This window comes from Nerophis lumbriciformis, linkage group LG08 (genome assembly GCF_033978685.3).
Source record: "Nerophis lumbriciformis linkage group LG08, RoL_Nlum_v2.1, whole genome shotgun sequence".
Lineage (NCBI taxonomy): Eukaryota > Metazoa > Chordata > Actinopteri > Syngnathiformes > Syngnathidae > Nerophis > Nerophis lumbriciformis.
In genome coordinates, this window is record NC_084555.2 from 29,181,402 (window position 1) to 29,203,444 (window position 22,043).

At 38.0% G+C, this 22,043-nt stretch overlaps 1 protein-coding gene across 1 annotated transcript in view; it reads left to right on the forward strand.

Moving 5' to 3' along the window:
* Positions 1 to 22,043, forward strand: part of LOC133611280 (filamin-A-interacting protein 1-like) — a 56,131-nt gene that overhangs the window by 26,580 nt on the left and 7,508 nt on the right. The window contains exons 2-4 of the mRNA XM_061967976.2: positions 6,900 to 7,188; positions 7,725 to 7,898; positions 7,986 to 8,164. Coding sequence (XP_061823960.2) covers positions 6,907 to 7,188; positions 7,725 to 7,898; positions 7,986 to 8,164 — 635 coding nt within the window. The 5' untranslated portion in view covers positions 6,900 to 6,906. The remainder of the gene's footprint in view (positions 1 to 6,899; positions 7,189 to 7,724; positions 7,899 to 7,985; positions 8,165 to 22,043) is intronic.

A 22,043-nucleotide genomic window follows, 5' to 3' on the forward strand; every position in this document is an offset into this window, starting at 1 on the left:
CACTGCCACATAAACTGGCATCCATTAGACCTGCGCAGATTAATAATATCATAACAGTAAAGATAAAACTGTTTAGTTTTGGTGATGTAAGAAGTTAAAGAGGAGCGATGTTCATGTGTTGTTATTTATTTTGTGTTTTGTCGTATATATTTAATACTCTAAATCCCACATTCTTTATTTGTATGTGCATTCTGTGTCTCATTCAGTAAAAAACTGTAAAATTCCATTCTGTTTTTTAAGTGGTCTGTCATAACGTTTGGATCAGACATTATTTTTGTATTAGTGTTCTTAAAAAAGGGGTCCCAAGCACAAAGCTAAATATCCTATATATATATATATATATACATATATATATATATATATACAAACCTCGTTTCCATATGAGTTGGGAAATTGTGTTAGATGTAAATATAAACGGAATACAATGATTTGCAAATCCTTTTCAACCCATATTCAATTGAATGCACTACAAAGACAAGATATTTGATGTTCAAACTCATAAACTTTTTTTTTTTTTTTGCAAATAATAATTAACTTAGAATTTCTTGGCTGCAACACATGCCAAAGTAGTTGGGGAAGGGCATGTTCACCACTGTGTTACATGGCCTTTCCTTTTAACAACACTCAGTAAATGTTTGGGAACTGAGGATTTGTGACATTTTTTAAGCTTCTCAGGTAGAATTCTTTCCCATTCTTGCTTGATGTACAGCTTAAGTTGTTCAACAGTCCAGGGGTCTCCCTTGTGGTATTTTAGGCTTTATAATGCGCCACACATTTTCAATGGGAGACAGGTCTGGACTACAGGCAGGCCAATCTAGTACCGGCACTCTTTTACTATGAAGCCACGTTGATGTAACACGTGGCTTGGCATTGTCTTGCTGAAATAAGCAGGGGTGTCCATGGTAACGTTGCTTGGATGGCAACATATGTTGCTCCAAAACCTGTATGTACCTTTCAGCATTAATAAGTGTTTGATGAGCATTCCTCAACTTTATCAGTATTTATTGCCACCTTTCCCAACTTCTTTGTCACGGGTTGCTGGCATCAAATTCTAAAGTTAATGATTATTTGCAAAAAAAAAAAAGTTTATCAGTTTGAACATCAAATATGTTGTCTTTGTAGCATATTCAACTGAATATGGGTTGAAAATGATTTGCAAATCATTGTATTCCGTTTGTATCTACGTCTAACACAATTTCCCAACACATATGGAAACGGGTTTTGTATATATATATATATATATATATATATATATATATATGTATGTGTGGGAAAAAAAATCACAAGACTATTTCATCTCTACAGGCCTGTTTCATGAGGGGGGGTTCCCTCAATCATCAGGAGATGATTTGAACCCCCCCTCATGAAACAGGCCTGTAGAGATGAAATAGTCTTGTGATTTTTTTTCCCACACATACATATATTGCGCTCTACTACGGTATCGAGCACTATTTTTTGGATAACCTTATTAAGACATATATATATATATATATATATATGCACAGAAAGTGATCAGACAGTTAATAGACAGCTATTTGTCTCTCATGAGAAAAATATGTCACACCCTGCATGCAGCTTGCTCAAGTGAACCAAAGTGACCCTGCAAAATGGAAGAAACAGATACTGTACTGTATTCATAGTATCTGGGGATGTTCATGTCATCAGCCCAGTATATAAAAATAAACCACCTAACATAGTGTCGCCTGTTTTTGTCACCACTACAACCACCCCCTGCGAGTCATTCACAGTGTCGCACATGTATAATCAGTTGTGCCAGCTTCAATGCCCTCATGTCTCATTCAAACGTGTTGCCTGGACCCAATGATAGTCACACTTTTGCACAGGATAGCAGATGTGCAATGAATCTCCCACTAACAATAGCACCCTGTGCACCCAGTGAACTCTGAGAGGTAAGATAAGGCATGTGGTATTTCGTAGCCATTCTTTATCTTTCCTATTTGAAGTGAGAGATGCAGTCCTCTCTATCTTGTATGTCTTCCTCTCATGCAAAAATGCTCTTTTTTGTGGAAATAGGTTGGCTTCAGAGAGGTTCGTTTCAAGCCCCAATAGACAAACTTCTTCAACGAACAAGCTCTCTATTAAGCATTTAGCAAAAAGTTGGATCTCATCAGTGCTTAAAGACGGGAAGTCTTCTATTGACTGCACTGTATTCCCAGGCGGCATGTAGTGTAATTGCTCTTGCATGCATTTGCATCTGTTTAACATTTTGGAACACTTGTTCAGGATGTCTGTTCCTTCTGATGATGTTCTCCTGGCTCTTAAACATGCCGATGTTTTAAAGAGATCAAAAACATTGCTCTCTAGGTCGTTGTCTAACAGCTTGGAAACACACAAGTAGACTAACAAGAGACAAGCACGTTATTACTACTCCCATTTTCATGAACCACAGTGTGTGTTTGAACAATGAACGCATTGTATGAGTGAGCCATGTAATCTTCTCGCAGGCCTGTGTTAAAGTAATTATGGTCACAATGGAAATACGCTGCAAGCTGCGCCGAACAGGAACATCCAGCAGAAAAATTAGCAAATAATTCAGCATCTGGATTATATATACAGTGTATATACATTTTGATTTTGATGGATTTTCAATTGTCCATCAAAACGTATTGAAGAGTTGGAGTTGAGTTTGACTATGTAGTCTACAATCATGGCCAAACATTCAGTGAGTGACTAAAACTTATTTTCTGTGATACCCACAACAATCGCTTGTTTATTTTAGTATATAACAGACACATAAAATGCTTTCTTAAAAAAAACAACAAATGGCTGCTTTGGGGAGTTATTGGAACTAGAGGTTTCCTGGTCCAATAATGATGTTCGCTATCGGTCGGATATCAGCAAAAACAAAATATATAAATCACACAACAGCTCACAAACTAGACTTATGTAACATGTGTCCTTAATTGAACAATATTGCATTTGTCAATATAAATGAAATAATAAAATAGATCATTATAGTTGCATATAACTAACAGATATGTCTCCAAGGCAGAAGCATATTAGAAAGTATCCAGTAACAAATGTGTCCACCTCATTCAATTTACTGCGCAATGACTCATAACCTTAACTTGATTAATTATTGTGACCACCAGATGTCACCAAAACACACATTTCGACTCCATTTCAAATTTAAAGACAACATAAATATGTCATAAGGATAGAGTTTTTCATAACTACCAGTGTTCTCTGAATAATTTCACTTGATAAGCCTTTTCTAACATAATAAAAGTGTGTGCTATGTTTCGTGCTGATATCTTAAAGCATGGGTGTCGAACTCTGGCCCGCGGGCCAAATTTGGCCCGCCGTATAATTTTACTTGGCCCTTGAGGCGATATCAAATTAACACTAAAGCTGGCCCGCCGATCCTCCCAAGAGCCAGCCAGCCAGCCAGCCAAGTGCTGGCCCAGTCACATAACATGTGCGGCTTCTGCACGCACACACATTAGAATGCAACGCATACTTCATCAACAGCGATACAGGTTACACTGAGGGTAGCCGAATAAAAAACTTTAACACTGTTAGAAATATACGCCACACTGTGAATCCACACCAAACCAGAACCCTTTGCAGCACTAACTCTTCCGGGACGCTACAAGGTGTGTGTGGGGGGGAGGTTTGGTGGTAGCGGGGGTGTATTTTGTAGCGTCCCGGAAGAGTTAGTGCTGCAAAGGATTCTGGGTATTTGTTCTGTTGTGTTTATGTTGTGTTACGGTGCAAATGTTCTCCCGAAATGTGTTTGTCATTCTTGTTTGGTGTGGATTCACAGTGTGGCGTGTATTTCTAACAGTGTTAAAGTATCGCTGTTGATGAAGTATGCGTTGCATTCGCTCGTGTGTGCGTACAGAAGCCGCACATATCTTGTGACTGGGTCTGAACGATGTTAAAATGGATGAAAAGCGGACGTGATGATAGCTCATAGAGTACGTTAAAGGTTAATTTGTTCAACCTTGGCCCACGGCTTTGTTCAGTTTTAAATTTTGGCCCACTGTGTATTTGAGTTTGACACCCCTGTCTTAAATGATTAGTAACGGTATGGGCTAAAATTCAAGGCTCCAATATCAGTATTGTATCGAAAGTGAAAAAGTTGAATTGGAACAACCCTAATTGAAACACCAAAGTAAATTTTTGTCCACGGCTGTAGACGCACAAACTAATACAAAAACATATACATATATCATGAATATCTGTGTGTGTGTATATATATATATATATATATGTACATACGTACGTAAACGTATGTGTATAGAGGTGGGTTGCAATCACGTGACCGAGAGGCACATCCGGGCACTTCCGGGTTTCAGACGATGGTCTACAGCCCCATTAGGCTATTGTTTATTTACCTGAATCAGTGCAGATTTGGGCGTATTTTGAAACGTTTAGAGGGAAGTACAAAAGTGATCATGAAAAAAATATTTAAAATGGGATGTAGTGGACTTTTACACTCTTAAGAAAAATATTTTTTTAACAAATTAAACCATTTATCATCACCAATAGGTTACTGCTAACTCACTTCACTTGACACTCACGGTATTTACAGAAGAAAAGATTGGCGGCACATCATGTCTTTACATCAGAAGGGTCCACAAATTAAGCATTAATCTGTGAAAGACAAAGTTGAACTTATTCGTGCATCGCTAAGTAACGTATTTGATTGACATAACGAGTGCAGTGCTGCTGTGATCGTGACACTAATGAGAAAATGAATAAGTTTGTTTGAAGTTGATTTCCTGCTACAGATAGTCTCATCTACATTTCATATCTGCGTTTGTTTTTATCGTGTGAAGTTCATGTTTTATCTCATTATTTAGCTATAGATGTCCCTGTTTTTCAGCAATGTTTGCTAGCGATAACCAGATATAGTATAAACTGTTGAGCCTATGAGATATTTATTCATCAAGTTTATTAATACTGTTAAGGATATTGTCTTGATGCTATTAAATATCACCAAAGACGCTATATTCTGGTCATCTGTGTCGAATGAAGCACTTGGCTTTCCTGCAGAACAACAACTAAGCTTTTACTTTCTGTTATGAAAATCGATAATGAAAATACGATGGATTGGACCAACAATCACATTTTTTATTACCAGGGCTTAACATGACGTTATTTCATTTGCACAACCAGGTCTTCATAGTTATATTTAGGCATAGCAACCACAAAAGAACACAAACTAATGTGATCTATTGTCCTTTCTTTGTGTTTAGTTCTACTATCAAACACTACTAATATAGTAGAGAATAAACTTGATTGCATCAAGTTTCTGAAACAAATCACATGTTCAAACAAACAATTTACAAAGTGATCGCTGCAGACACAAGCGGCCTGATAGTATTCATCAAGATGATGAAAGTGATAATTTTAAGAGACATTTCTCTAGACGCAGTTTTGTTTTTTTCCCCTGACTTAATTACCTTCATGAACCACTCTATGAAAGCTCTTTCCTATCTCTCTATTTGGGACGGCGTGGCGCAGTGGAAGAATGGCCGTGCGCGACCCGAGGGTCCCTGGTTCAATCCCCACCTAGTACCAACCTCGTCATGTCCGTTGTGTCCTGAGCAAGACACTTCACCCTTGCTCCTGATGGGTGCTGGTTAGCGCCTTGCATGGCAGCTCCCTCCATCAGTGTGTGAATGTGTGTGTAAATGTGGAAGTAGTGTCAAAGCGCTTTGAGTACCTTGAAGGTAGAAAAGCGCTATACAAGTACAACCCATTATATTTGAACGACTGGAACACCCAAGAACAGAACAGCAATACGGCATTGTCTGCTCAAACTCTACACTCACTCTCACTTGTTTTAATGCTACGCTCAAGGATAATATATATATATATATATATATATATATATATATATATATATATATATATATATATATATATATATATATATATATACATCACTCATGCAAATGTCTTTAAAATTAACAATTAATTAATTAATTAACTGTTTTTCTCTTAAAAATATTTGAAAATGTGTGTTATAAAAACATTATCTGTTAAATGACATGGTAATTGTTTTAACAATGAAACTATGAAAATGTATTGTAACAAAATAAAACAGCACAACACACAGAGCTAACGTCAAGTGGTTATTTTTCAGACATTGAATCAACAGCGCCTCTACTGGTGGCAGCCATGGAGTACACTCCATTTTACCTTAATTTCTTAATTTCTTTATTAGTTACAAATCCCGGTATTATTCTTAAATATCAATTCATCAACTAATCAGTTATTATGCCCATTTGTTTTCTTGGTCCTATTTTATTTACAAAAATCACACAGACTACCAATCAGTCCAGCAAAATATTACATAATAATAAAATAATAATACATAATAATACCATTACTAACCAATCCAAGCCCAGCAACACTTTGAATAGAAATCCACCGAGCAATTGACAAGTCACAAAAACACAAAACAACAAATAAAAAGGTCAAACAAAAATGAACAATATCAACAACAATAACAATAATAGTAAGAATACCAACACAACAGTGATTAAAAACATAAAACTACAACAAGCAAACAAATCACTGTTATTATCACTCATCGATTCCATCGCCATCACAGCCATTAATAAAAAACATGAATAGTCTCACAGTGGATTACACTTGCATTGCATCTCATAAGCTTGACAACCCACTGTATCCATTATTTACCACAAGGATAACTAAAATCAGATTTCAGGTTCGTTTAATAGATTAAACAAATTCATATAATGGATCCCATATGTCAAGTTATGACTCACCTTTATCTTATGCCCATCCCTGATCTTATCCATTTAGTCCTAATGGATATTTATGCATGTGCCCCATGAATCAGGAATTAGTCTGTAACACTTACTGTAATACAAAAATGCCCCTCTCTGTCCTTGGCCTAGGTTGGAGATGAGATCCAAAAGCAGTGGGATGTCCCCCCCGACCAGTGAGGTGCTTGGGGTCCCTCAGGGTGACCACGACATGGGCCAAGAGCAGGACGTTTGTCGAGCTGTGAAGAGCATGAAAGCCAAAGTTCATCAGCAGGAGGGTGAAGATAAAGTGGAGATTATATTTGACAAAAAACAGCTATTGTTGGACTCCACAAAGTCTGGAGAAAAAGGAGGTGCCATGATGAACTTGTCCAGAGAAGATATGCTCAAACTGCTTGGAATCATGGAAGGAGAGGTTCAGGTGGGCTGATATGATATGATATGATATATGACCCTGGAATGATATTCCATCTTATTAAATGCTTGCACAGGAGCATTAAATCCATGCCAAAAATGGAGACACAGTTTGAATGGGCAGACTGTAGTCAACCATTGAATGGGACTACAGCACCACCCTGTGGATGCAGGCGACTCCTTAACGTTAAAAGATAGACTTTAGGTGCTCCATATGATTAAACTAGGATTATGAAACATTTTCAGTTTAAGACCCAAATTAAAGATGTCATCCTTAAAGAAATAAAGTATTTCTCTAACAATTAAATAAACAAAAGATGACTTCATGAAACAAACTCTGAAAATGAGCCATTATTTTATTAGTTCTGAAAAGCAAAGAAATGTGGCATCCACAAAACCCCAAAACAGAGTGATAAACGAGGACAAATAATGAATATATCATGTTAGTCCACCATTTCATCAGTTCCTGCAGCTATATATTCTTCAAACGTAAATGTACACTTCAAGCTTTTCTAATCTCACTTTATATCTGTGTGACTGCAGGCAAGGGAAGATGTTATCAGCATGCTAAAGTCCAAACAAACCCCTCAAGATACCCTTTCATCAGCAAACAACTCGGCAAAAGGTAGTTCGGCCCTCCAGGCCCTGCAAAGGGACGACGTCATCATTGGCAGCCCCCCACACAACCACATAGTGTACCAAAAGCCAATGATTGAGGTCGGTCACAACAGTCTTTCTAGAAAGTTGATTATAATTATACATCAAAAAGGATTCCAGCTTGCTCATTGTTTGTGCTCTTTGTAGCTGGAGCACCTGCAGGAGAAGCACAGAGAGACCTACAGACGCATGCTGGGTCAGTTGCTGCTTGCTGAAAAGAGCCACCGTCGCACTGTGCACGAGCTAAACAGTGAGAAACGCAAACACATCGATTACATGAACAAGAGCGACGACTTCACCAACCTGCTCGAGCAGGAGAGAGAAAGGTGAGGGGAGAAAGACGTGCATGATATCATTGTCTCTGTTTGTGGATCTAATCTTCTAATATTCACATACAATAATGTGCACATTTTTTGCAATAATTAAATGTTTTTTATTTGGGCTGTCAAATTAACGCGACTAATCGCCTTAATCCATCATCATTGTTAACCTGATAATATTGTTTTAACATGAGTAACCCCTCTGCTGTGCTGAATGACTCAAACTCCCTGAAAAGTCTTAGGCTTTGCATTTTAAGAAGTTTGTCTGAGTAGCTGCAGCACGGTGGAACAGGGGTTAGTACGTGTGCCTCACAACACGAAGGTCTTGGGTTCAATCCTTGGCTCGGGATTTTTCTGTGTGGAGTTTGCATGTTCTCCCCGTGACTGCGTGGGTTCCCTCCGGGTACTCCGGCTTCCTCCCACCTCCAAAGACATGCACCTGGGGATAGGTTGATTGGCAACACTAAATTGGCCCTAGTGTGTGAATGTGAGTGTGAATGTTGTCTGTCTATACCTGTGTTGGCCCTGCGATGAGGTGGCAACTTGTCCATGTGCAGCTGGGATAGGCTCCAGCACCCCCCGCGACCCATAAGGGACAAGCGGTAGAAGATGGATGGATGGATGTCCGAGTAGCATTAGCATCACAAAGAGCCTGATTTACTAAAGATTTGCTTGTGTTTAAACACATACACACTTGATAGCGCACACAAAGCTGATATACTGAATTTATGCACAGAGGATTGTGTCTCTTAAATGAGCAAAATTAAGTGAATTAGTAATATTGAAATAGCGCTTTACACAGTGAAACCCGTTATCTAAGTTACATTTAAGCCAGTGGGGGTGGCACAGGGAGCAGGTGGGCAAAGTGTCTTGCCCAAGGACACAAGGACAGTGACTTGGATGGCGAAAGCGGGGATCGAACCTGTAAACCTTAAGTTGCTGGCACGGCCACTCTACCAACCGAGCCACACCGTCCCAAGTTTAAGAGCGCAATCCATTTAGCGCGTTTGTTTTAATGTATATACAGAATATATGCTGATGATCAGAACATCCACAATAGTGGGAGTATATGCAAATATAATCATCAAGCGCTCGCATGGTGATTTGTTAAGACTGGAACTAACCCTAAACTAAATGACAAATTGGACAAATGACACAGTTACGCACAAAGGGATGGGACAAAAGAGGAGATCAATTCAATTGATACGTTTTGGTGTCTGCTGGCGTTTTTTTTAATGGTGTTTGATTTTTAATATAGGAAATATATATATATATATATATATATATATATATATATATATATATATATATATATATATATATATATATGTATATATATATATATATATATATATATATATATATATATATATATATATATAAATAATATCTGCTATATGAAAAAACTTATTGCAATAAGCATTTTTACAATACCGCAGCACCTCCCAGAGTGCACCTTCAGTGTGCTAAAACTAGGTTCTGTTGTCTAGACTGCCCTTCAGTATAGCCGAGGTGGTACATATTATATTTGTGTGTTGCATATCAACAACATGATGAAACGCCCCAGGCTGGAGAATATGATGCCATAAATGTGGAGGGGAATGAGTGTCTCCATAGTGACAGCCGACATAGTACTATTTTAAATAGGGCAGTCTGCACCACTTTTGCACTTGTTATTACTCGTACACACAGTCTTCGTAGATCAAACACAACACCTCCACTAATAGTACAGACAATTTTATAGTTTGCACACATTATTAAAGAGAAACTGCACATTTTGGAATTTTACCTATTGTTCCCAATAATTAGGAAAGACATGACGACAATTTTTTTAAATGCATTTTAAATATTAGATAAACTTAAATAAAAGTCCGCTTACAGCTGAGCCAATGGGAGCTACACTATTTCACCCATGAAATCCAATAAACTACCATTCAAAAATTTACCGAGTATTAGTGATATTGTTATTGTAAGCGCTAACGCAGACAAACTATTTATAGCAGCACCGTGATCACTACCATGTGTCCCTATGTTTTCATCATCGAGTGGTCTGCTGCTTCCTCACTTCCTGTAAATTTATTCTAGATCATAAATAATGCCTCTCATCTGGACAGAAAAAGTCTGAGTAGGTATTCCGACAAGTTGGTACGCTACGACAGCCATTGCAGCCATGGACAGAATGACATGAAAATATGCCTCTCTCCTGTTTCTTCGTGAAGATTATTGCTCATTCTTAATCTAAATGGGAATATATGAACATCCGAGCAGTCGGCATCCTAATGACAGCAGACATTGTACAGTAAACAATGTTTTATTATGTTTATTGGCTCTCATGAAGTCTTCAATGAGTAATAATCAGTGATGAAGTAGAAAAAAGCAAACGTTGTGATGCATTTTTTTAATTAATGCGCCCCGTATGTTTTAAATGAGCAAAATATGTAAATATTAAATGTTATTATAAATGTGCCCATTATTACATTACATATATACTTACATCATGTATAAAGAAACCTCAATGGAGGTGTTGGGATGTTTTTAAGGACTTTGTAGGTGAAAATGCAAGGCTCCTATGGGCTCCATTGTAAGCAGACTTTTCGTCGCATTTATTTAATATTTAGAATGCATTAAAAATTGAAAAATAACATCCATCGTCATGTCTTTCATAATGATTGTGAACAATAGGTAAAATTCCCCAAAAAGTGCAGTTCCCCTTTAAATACCGTATTTTTCGGACTATAAGTCGCAGTTTTTTTCATAGTTTGGCCGAGCTCCAGTGCGATTTATATGTGTTTTTTTCCTTCTTTGTCATGCATTTTCGGCAGGTGCGACTTATACTCCGGTACAACTTATACTCCGGAAAATACGGTACTTGTTATTTTGATCCTAGTAGATCAGGCCCATAAAGTATTATGGATACTCTGCAGGAAATAGTTTTCTTTTCACATACTTTCAAGTACTTTCATTTTAAAACAACACATTAACAAAAAAGGAGTAGCAGGTCAACATTTTAATGTTCCAATATATTATAATTTACCCACTAAAACATGGAAACTTGAAAATGTATGTTTATGTGCAGGTTAAAAGATGTATGAGGTGGTGACAGTAGACAGTGAAAAAACGAGAGAAAGTTAAAGACGAACAGAACACAAATCCAAATACTTTTTAAACAGAAGAGGTAGACTGGAAATAAGCCACAGTGAGATTGCATGAATCAATGATGGAGAATGTGCTGTTGTCTTCAGCAAGCCAACCAAGCACAGAGAACAAGTTCATCTCACTAACATCAAATGCCTGAGTTTGACAATGGGAAGTACATACACTATATTGCCAAAAGTATTTGGCCACCTGCCTTGACTCACATATGAACTTGAAGTGCCATCCCATTCATAACCCATAGGGTTCAATATGATGTGGGTCCACCTTTTGCAGCTATTACAGATTCAACTCTTCTGGGAAGGCTGAATTTTCGACCATTCTTCTATAAGCGCATTGGTGAGGTCACACACTGATGTTGGTCGAGAAGGTCTGGCTCTCAGTCTCCGTTCTAATTCATCCCAAATGTGTTCGATCGGGTTCAGGTCAGGACTCTTTGCAGGCCAGTCAAGTTCATCCACACCAGACTCTGTCATCCATGTCTTTATGGACCTTGCTTTGTGAGCTGGTGCACAGTCATGTTGGAAGAGGAAGGGGCCCGCTCCAAACTGTTCCCACAAGGTTGGGAGCATGGAATTGTCAAAAATGTTTTGGTATCCTGGAGCATTCAAAGTTCCTTTCACTGGAACTAAGGGGCCAAGCCCAACTCCTGAAAAACAACCCCACACCATAATATCTCCTCCACCAAATTTCACACTCGGCACAATGCAGTCCGAAATGTACCGTTCTCCTGGCAACCTCCAAACCCAGACACGACCATCAGATTGCCAGATGAAAAAGCGTGATTCATCACTCCAGAGAACGCGTCTCCACTGCTCTAGAGTCCAGTGGCAACGTGCTTTACACCACTGCATACGACGCTTTGCATTGGACTTGGTGATGTATGGCTTAGATGCAGCTGCTCGGCCATGGAAATCCATTCCATGAAGCTCTCGGTGTACTGTACGTGGGCTAATTGGAAGATCACATGGAGCTCTGTAGCAACTGACTGTGCAGAAAGTCTTTGCACTATGCCCTTCAGCATCCGCTGACCCCTCTCTGTCAGTTTACGTGGCCTTCCGCTTTGTGGCTGAGTTGCTGTTGTTCCCAAACTCTTCCATTTTCTTATATTAAAGCCGACAGTTGACTTTGGAATATTTCAGATTGAGGAAATTTCACGACTGGATTTGTTGCAGAGGTGGCATCCTATGACAGTTCCACGCTGGAAATCACTGAGCTCCCGAGCGTGGCCCATTCTTTCACAAATGTTTGTAGAAACAGTCTCCATGCCTAAGTGCTTGCTTTTATACACCTGTGGCCGGGCCAAGTGATTAGGACACCTGATTCTGATCATTTGGATGGGTGGCCAAATACTTTTGGCAATATAGTGTAGCTCGAGGCAATAGAGGTGAGCAGAGTAGAAACTTCAGATGTGCAAAGGGGTTGCTGAGGCGGAAACAAGGCCATTCCTATGCGCCCTTTGCTTTTTGGTCATAGGGGAAGATGGTGGGAGGTCTGAGCAAGATAAAGGGAAGCACACTGCATACCCTCCATTATCAAAAATTGGATGCTACATCACACAGATGTACAGTACAGAGATTAAATACACTGCTCATATGCACTAACTGCCTTACCAATGAAAGTAATCACAGATAGGGATGTGCACCAAATTCAGTTCTTTTATAGGTACCAACCGAACTCTGTCGGTACTACCAGGTCCATATTCACGTAAAATCAAATGATGACATATTTCGATACCATTGTTGTACACGACACCACATCCGGGTGCAGAATGGCACCGGCTCAAGTACTTGGACGGGAAACAAGCAGTCAAGCACTCAGCCGAACTGCTGCTAGGTAATGTTACAATTTTCCATGCTAACAAAGCAAAAAGAAGGTGCTCAAAAATACAATTAGGCTTCACTTTTCAAAATGGACTAGCTTGATGCTAATTTACATTGAATTTGCCATAGACATGCTCAAGATTAGCATTAGCGATTTTACATGGCGATTTCAACACTTTAAAATTTGAGTAATCAAAACTACTATTAAATGCATGTTACAATTAAACATCTGGTGTGGAATAAATAAAATACAGTTTAAACACTTTGTTGTTGTTGTTGTTGTTGTTGTTGGCATCCGTATGTCTCGGAAGACAATGGATTGGCGCCCCTTGGATATGCTTTAGTTGGGGATGCAGCGCCTGCTGTGGCTGTACAGACCCACACGGGAGTGACACTTTGATACACTTTGTAGGGCTTAAAAACACAGGCACATTCAACTTAATGGCAAAGACTACTTCCTGGCTAAGACAACATATTGTAGTCTATACACTACTGCCATCTAACGTCTTGGATTTGGAACTGCATGCAAAGTCTACTATATAATACAGTAAAGTACAGTACTTTCAAATGAGAGAAAGAAGTGTAAGAAAACAAGACAACTGGACAGCACAGCTCAGATTTAAATAAAAAATTAGACTTTTTTTCTAAACAAATAACATTTATTAACACACTTGAACACACACAAGAGTACCGAAAATTAGTACTGTTGAGTACCAGTATTGTTTCCCAGGTATCGGAAATTGGTACTGTATCGATTCAAATGTGAAAAGTAACCACCCTTAGTTAAAAATAACTGGTCGTGTTTTCCGACTGACTAAAGCCGAGAACACAATGCCTTCATTACCAACTCAATCAGATTGGAACACCCCCATGTAGTAACATGGAGCTGCAACTTAAAATGATTACTTAATGTGACCACACATTATAGTGTTTCACAGTTACAGAGAACACTTAAAATATTAAGTTAAAGTACCCATGATTGTCACACACACACTCGGTATGGGCAAAATTAGTCTCTGCATTTGACCCATCACCCTTGATCACCCCCTGGGAGGTGAGGGGAGCAGTGAGCAGCAGCGGTGGCCGCGCCCGGGAATAATTTTTGGTGATTTAACCCCCAATTCCAACCCTTGATGATGAGTGTCAAGCAGGGAAGTAATCGGTCCCATTTTTATAGTCTTTGGTATGACTCGGCCGGGGTTTGAACTCAGGGCGGACACTCCAACCACTAGGCCACTGAGTTGATGACAAATTTGTAAAATCATAAGCTGACAATATATTAAAAATCTAAATAACCCTCAAAACATTGCAACTTTTGCGTAACTTTCTGAAAAAGCTGCCCTGAAATCAAGCAATTTGGGCTGAGACACTCGTAAAAAAAGCCTGTAAAACCATGGAGGGACATTTATGTGACCTGTAATTGACTGAAAGATGTGTTCTTTTGAAACAGATGAAGAAAAATAGTAGAGTAGAGTAAAAAGTGAATATTGTGTTGACCTTTTAACCTGACTCATGTGCCCTGCGGCTGGCTAAATGCATGTCTGCATAAATGAGTGTCCAGGGCAGTTCAGAGAGAGCAATCGAGGCTTTAAAGTCAAGCTTGGCTAAGCGGCTGTGACTACAGATCGGTGCTTCAGTCAAAACAACTTTGACTCAAGTTGACTTAAGTCACTGTTTGGAAGACTTGACAAAACAGGACTTGAAACTTAATTCATGACTTTCAGTTTAATTTTTGAATACAACATTTAGGATACATTTTTATGCCATTCTGGTATGAATGTGCTCATAGACTTAGACTTAGACTTAGACTTCCTTTTTATTGTCATTCAAATTTGAACTTTACAGCACAGATGAGAACAAAATTTCGTTACATAAGCTCATGGTAGTGCAGGATAAAAAAGCAATAAGGTGCATATATAAATAAATAAATATATACAAATAATATATATAATATATATATAAAATAAATAAATATATATAAATAAATAAATAAATATATATAAATAAATAAATATATTACTGTACAGATAAATATATTGCACTTTTTCACATGCGTCCATGTTTATGGATGTATGTTATATTGTCTTTTTTATTCCAGCGAGTTAATCCATTTTGGGGGGAGTTGAGGGGATAATTTAGTTATGATGAGTTCAAGAGTCTTACGGCCTGGAGGAAGAAGCTGTTACAGAACCTGGAGGTTCTGCTTCGGAGGCTGCGGAACCTCTTTCTAGAGTCCAGCAGTGAAAACAGTCCTTGGTGGGGGTGGGAGGAGTCTTTGTAGATTTTCTGAGCCCTGGTCAGGCAGCGGCTTTTTGCGATTTCCTGGATAGGAGGAAGAGGAGTCCTGATGATCTTTTCCGCCATTCATTGAATGGTCACTACCATTGTATGGAAGTACTGTTGTATTATTGTAGCAAAATTATTTGCAAACCTGTATCTCAATCTGTGCGCGTGTAATCTAATTCACGTTCGTGTGTACTAATTTTTATGTCTGTATATAAATGTGTATTTAGATGTACGTACATGTGTATTGAGTTGTCTGTTTGTCCCTAAACAGAAAGAACCCTCAATAGGCTGTCTACTTACACAAGACTTTTGCGACACTTCTGCCGTGTAAGATTTGAGCTAGCACATCCAGATTTGTGAGCGTGTAATACAACGCATTCAAAAGTGCACAAAATCCACATAGCCAAGCACTAACATCTGTGTCATATCGGAAGTGAAACAGTTGTATCGGGACATCTTTAACGGCAACACATCGTTTGCAACAGAGACCATATTGTGCTTTACTGCTGCTTATCGGAAAAGGATACACAATTTTAAAAAGGTAAACCAGCTGTTCCATGCTGTACACATGAATGTAAACATACCATACCATAGTAAAGATAAATACATGCAATAATACATTTTGCAAAAATATACAAAATGCCAACATCCATACTAACATATATTTTTGCCCACTGCTCTACAGTACTATGCCATCCTCTCCCTTAGCTGAAATGGAAAAATCTATTTTTCCATTAGCGTGATGTCTCCCTGGCCTCTGAGTGAGAGCTGACTGAGAAAAAAAAAGAAATAGTCTTGTGCCAAACATTCCTAGGAATGCAGAAAATGAGCACCAAATAAGCTCTTTCACACTGGGAACCATCAGCAATTAATGCCGTCCAGATAACAGATCAATGTGTATGTCAAGGACCTCAAATATCTAAGTGACATGATAGTTGATGCTCAACAAAGGAACACATTCAACTCTTGAATATGAGTCACACACAAAAATTACCACCCTTGAGTTGCAACAGATTTTTATAACATACAAAGGGGATTTTCTTGTTTTTCTTAACATGCAGTTATATGTAGCCATTTCTGAAGAGTTGTGGCTCAAAGAAAAGTATTTCTTCTGCTGGTAGGTAGGAGGTAGCTTCAAAGCTTGGGTGTCTGAAATTTTTCCAGAGTGCTGCAAACTAAAAAAGAGGGCCATTTTGATATTTTTAGTTTTGTAAAGACATACGTACATTTAACGAACATACAGCCTGCATGTTAGCATATTATCAGTAGTAGTAGTATTATCATTAATATTTCAACTTTTTTTTCTATATTTTCAATTTTGCTGTTATTTTTTTTTGTATTCTATTTTATTTTTATAATAAGTCTCAAGCCTATAAAAGGCAAGTTGCGGGTTGCTAAGAGCCTCTTGGGACGCGCTTTGGACCCACCTTGAAAACTTGGTCCAAACGAGTTGTTTGGAATTTGAAACTTTAGTGCACTGGTTCTTAACCTGGGTTCGATCGGACCCTAGGGGTTCGGTGAGTCAGGCTCAGGGGTTCGGCGGAGGTCAAAACACACCCGACTCAACGTGTAAATACAAACTTCTCCCTATCGCCGTATTACGGATACGGCAACAGCTGACTGGTTTGCAGGTGTGTAATTTGTTGTGAGTTTATGCACTGTGTTGGTTTTGTTGTTTGAACAAGGTGATGTTCATGCACGGTTCATTTTGTGCACCAGTAAAAATACATGGTAACACTTTAGTATGGAGAACATATTCACCATTAATTAGTTGTTTGTTAACATGCAAATTAGTAACATATTGGCTCTTAACTAGTCATTATTAAGAACTTATTAATGCCTTATTCGGCATGGCCTTATTATAACCCTAACCCCTAACCCTGACCCTAACCCTCTAACCCTAACCCTAACCCTAACCAAATAACTCTAAATTAAGTCTTTATTACTTAGAATATGTTCCCCGAGTGTCCAAATAACTCTAAATTTAGTCTTTGTTACTTAGGATATGTTCCCCGAGTGTCCAAATAACTCTAAATTGAGTCTTTGTTACTTAGAATATGTTACCCGAGTGTCCAAATAACTCTAAATTAAGTCTTTGTTACTTAGAATATGTTCCCCGAGTGTCCAAATAACTCTAAATTAAGTCTTTGTTACTTAGAATATGTTCCCCTAGTGTCCAAATAACTCTAAATTAAGTCTTTGTTACTTAGAATATGTTCCCCGAGTGTCCAAATAACTCTAAATTAAGTCTTTGTTACTTAGAATATGTTCTCCAAGTGTCCAAATAACTCTAAATTAAGTCTTTGTTACTTAGAATATGTTCCCCGAGTGTCCAAATAACTCTAAATTTAGTCTTTGTTACTTAGAATATGTTCCCATAGTGTCCAAATAACTCTAAATTAAGTCTTTGTTACTTAGAATATGTTCCCCGAGTGTCCAAATAACTCTAAATTAAGTCTTTGTTACTTAGAATATGTTCCCATAGTGTCCAAATAACTCTAAATTAAGTCTTTGTTACTTAGAATATGTTCCCCGAGTGTCCAAATAACTCTAAATTTAGTCTTTGTTACTTAGAATATGTTCCCCGAGTGTCCAAATAACTCTAAATTTAGTCTTTGTTACTTAGAATATGTTCCCCTAGTGTCCAAATAACTCTAAATTAAGTCTTTGTTACTTAGAATATGTTCCCCGAGTGTCCAAATAACTCTAAATTAAGTCTTTGTTACTTAGAATATGTTCCCATAGTGTCCAAATAACTCTAAATTAAGTCTTTGTTACTTAGAATATGTTCCCCGAGTGTCCAAATAACTCAAAATGTAGTCTTTGTTACTTAGAATATGTTCTCCGAGTGTCCAAATAACTCTAAATTTAGTCTTTGTCACTTAGAATATGTTCCCCGAGTGTCCAAATAACTCTAAATGTAGTCTTTGTTACTTAGAATATGTTCTCCGAGTGTCCAAATAACTCTAAATTTAGTCTTTGTCACTTAGAATATGTTCCCCGAGTGTCCAAATTACTCTAAATGAAGTCTTTGTTACTTAGAATATGTTCCCCTAGTGTCCAAATAACTCTAAATGAAGTCTTTGTTACTTAGAATATGTTCCCCGAGTGTCCAAATAACTCTAAATTTAGTCTTTGTTACTTAGAATATGTTCCCCGAGTGTCCAAATAGCTCTAAATTTAGTCTTTGTCACTTAGAATATGTTCCCCGAGTGTCCAAATAACTCTAAATTTAGTCTTTGTCACTTAGAATATGTTCCCCGAGTGTCCAAATTACTCTAAATGAAGTCTTTGTTACTTAGAATATGTTCCCCTAGTGTCCAAATAACTCTAAATGAAGTCTTTGTTACTTAGAATATGTTCCCCGAGTGTCCAAATAACTCTAAATTTAGTCTTTGTTACTTAGAATATGTTCCCCGAGTGTCCAAATAGCTCTAAATTTAGTCTTTGTCACTTAGAATATGTTCCCCGAGTGTCCAAATAACTCTAAATGAAGTCTTTGTTCCTTAGAATATGTTCCCCGAGTGTCCAAATTACTCTAAATGAAGTCTTTGTTACTTAGAATATGTTCCCCGAGTGTCCAAATTACTCTAAATTTAGTCTTTGTTACTAAGAATATGTTCCCCATCCTAAAGTGTTACCAAAAACATATAACTTTGTCTTGAATTTGGAAAAAAAAATAAAAAATATTTTTCACTAAAGAAGGGTTCGGTGAATGCGCACATGAAACTGGTGGGGTTCGGTACTTCCATTAAGGTTAAGAACCACTGCTTTAGTGACATAATTTGCCTTAGTAACCTGCCTGATACCTCCACATATGGTAAAGGTTTATCCGAAGAGCTTGGCGCGAGTTCGCCATTTTTATTCAGTTGTAGTCCAAAATTTTAGTCAATAAGTTCTTTATTTTTCTCTATCCTCTTGTTGTTGGGCAGACTGGCTCGTACATGCACATGCACGCTAAAATCCTCCGCTGTTGCCATTTCTAATAAAAAGTAGCGTATAGGTCTAACTTTTATCTGTCAGTAAACTCGATATGGAAGCGCTAAAAACTACAAGATGGCTGTGGCTGACAGGGTGGAGGTTTGACCTGAAGGAGGACTTCAGCACGTAAATAAGACCGCCCACAAAACATTCTGAGGAGACAGTCGGAAAGTACCTTGAAGATGGTCTGTAAAACTAAATTCTGACAAAGCATGAACATTGCATGTTTTGTAGACCAGGGGTTCTTAACCTTTTAGACCTCGAAACCCAACTTTTCCACTACAGAGGAGACCAGGGCCTACTCAAATATTAATACCGAATTAACAATCTTACTCTTGATTTTAATCATATTCAATAATTATAACTAATCTACTTACTGTTTACAACCTTGTCAAATGATATGAAAGCAAGTGTTAATCACAAAGATGGTTTTTTATTGAACACATAAACCTAAGGCTTAGGTCAGTCTGATTAGAAACATAAGTGGTAACCAAATATAGCGCATAAGAAGGGAATCATGAATAACTGATGAAAAATACATGCATCTATTTTCTACCACTTGTCCCTCCTGGGGTCACGGGGGGTGCTGGAGCCTATCTCAGCTGCATTCGGGCAGAAGGCGAGGTACTCCCTGGACAAGTCGCTACCTCACATTTGTTATAATTATAATGCGCTAAAATACATTAAGTATATTAATAATGAGCATGTTTCTTAACAAAACCGTCATTGAAAGTGCAAATGAAAATAGAGCTTCACCGCTTCAGTAATACATTTTGCGCTTAAGATACTTCTCTAAGACATTAGCCCCAGACTTCTTCTGTTTGTTTGATATTGTCATTACTGCCACAAGTGGTGGAAAAGTGGATTACAACTGAGTACAGCTGTGGCTCATACGGCCCACAGCTGAGAAACAGATATTTTTGGGCGGCCTTCCAGGGGGCGCTCGCAGCCCAACAATGGCAGAGCCATGTATAGAGAGAGAGTTTGGCCAACGCGGTTTCAAAGTTGGCAACAAAATGTTGCCCGGTAGTCCTGTGAGGGGCTTTTGGCCAAATGGAGAGAGTATGGCCAAAGGAAATTTGGTCAGGGGCCGGGCTGTATGTATATGTGTATATATGTGTATATCAGTGACGTGCGGTGAGGTTGATGGCTGGTGAGGCACTGACTTCATCACAGTCAGATATACAAACATATACGAACCCTAAAGAGTATCTTATTCACCATTTGATTGGCAGCAGTTAACGGGTTATGTTTAAAAGCTCATACCAGCATTCTTCCCTGCTTGGCACTCAGCATCAAGGGTTGGAATTGGGGGTTAAATCACCAAAAATGATTCCCAGGCGCAGCGCCGCTGCTGCCCACTGCTCCCCTCACCTCCCAGGGGGTGATCAAGGGGATGGGTCAAATGCAGAGGACAAATTTCATTACACCTAGTGTGTGTGTGACAATCATTGGTACTTTAACTTAACTTTAACTTTACACATACAAACTGTAGCACACAAAAAAGCACATTTAATTAAAAAAAACGCTATTATGGTCTTACCTTTACTTATAAATTAAGTCCATGCGCCGCAACTAAAGCCCTCACTTAAACTTTCCACGTGCAAGATTGAATCTATTTAAAAAAGTGTAACCGAGGGTTTATAAATGTCGCCTATACTGTATGAAACTACAAAATAACAAACACGGAGGCTCCAGTTTACACAAGGACCACTTTATTTACGTTCTTTCAAAAACCTCCGCAACGTGACATCACTTCCGCTCTTAGCGCCTTCAAAATAAGAGCTCAAGGCATATACTGTATAACAGCGCATAACAGGAACTTAACATCACAAAGAGGAAAGCCCATGAAAATAGGTTACAAAAGTTATTTAATAAGAAGCCAAAAAGTGCAAAAACAATAATGTTCGTGTTGGAGGAGTTGTGAATTAGGTACACCTGCAGTCTGCAGGTGTATCTGCACAGCAGGCCAGCAGTTAGCCGAGTCATTGCGCAATCCATGTTGCGGCACTGAGTGACGTGCCTCAACTGGCTGCTGTTCACCGCACCGTCTCTTCTCAGTATTTGAACGGCAAATGTGAAAATTCAGCGATTTTGAATAAAAATAATCTAAAACTGGTGAAGTTAAATGGAAAATAACTTTATAGTATAATCACTGGATACATATAACAATTTAATTTTTTTTTTTCTTTTTACATTATTTTTCTTTCCATGATGGCAGGTGAGGCCCCGCCTCACCTGCCTCTAGTGACTGCACGTCACTGGTGTATATATATATATATATATATATATATATATATATACAGTATATATATATATACAGTATATATATATATATATATATGTATATATATATATATATATATATATATATATATATATATATGTATATGCCTCGCGCACTAATTGACTGAAAGACAATGCGGCACGATGATGTCACGTTATCGATGGGAAAATGCATTTTTAGACAATATGATTTGCCTGAGCGGCTAGAAGACCCAGAGAGTAACAAGCGGTAGAAAATGGATTAGAAAGGACAAATAAAAAAAAACAGTAATTAAAAAAAAAAAAAAAAAAAATATATATATATATATATATATATATTTTTTTTTTTCTTTTAACTAGGGTTTTTCCGCCTATCC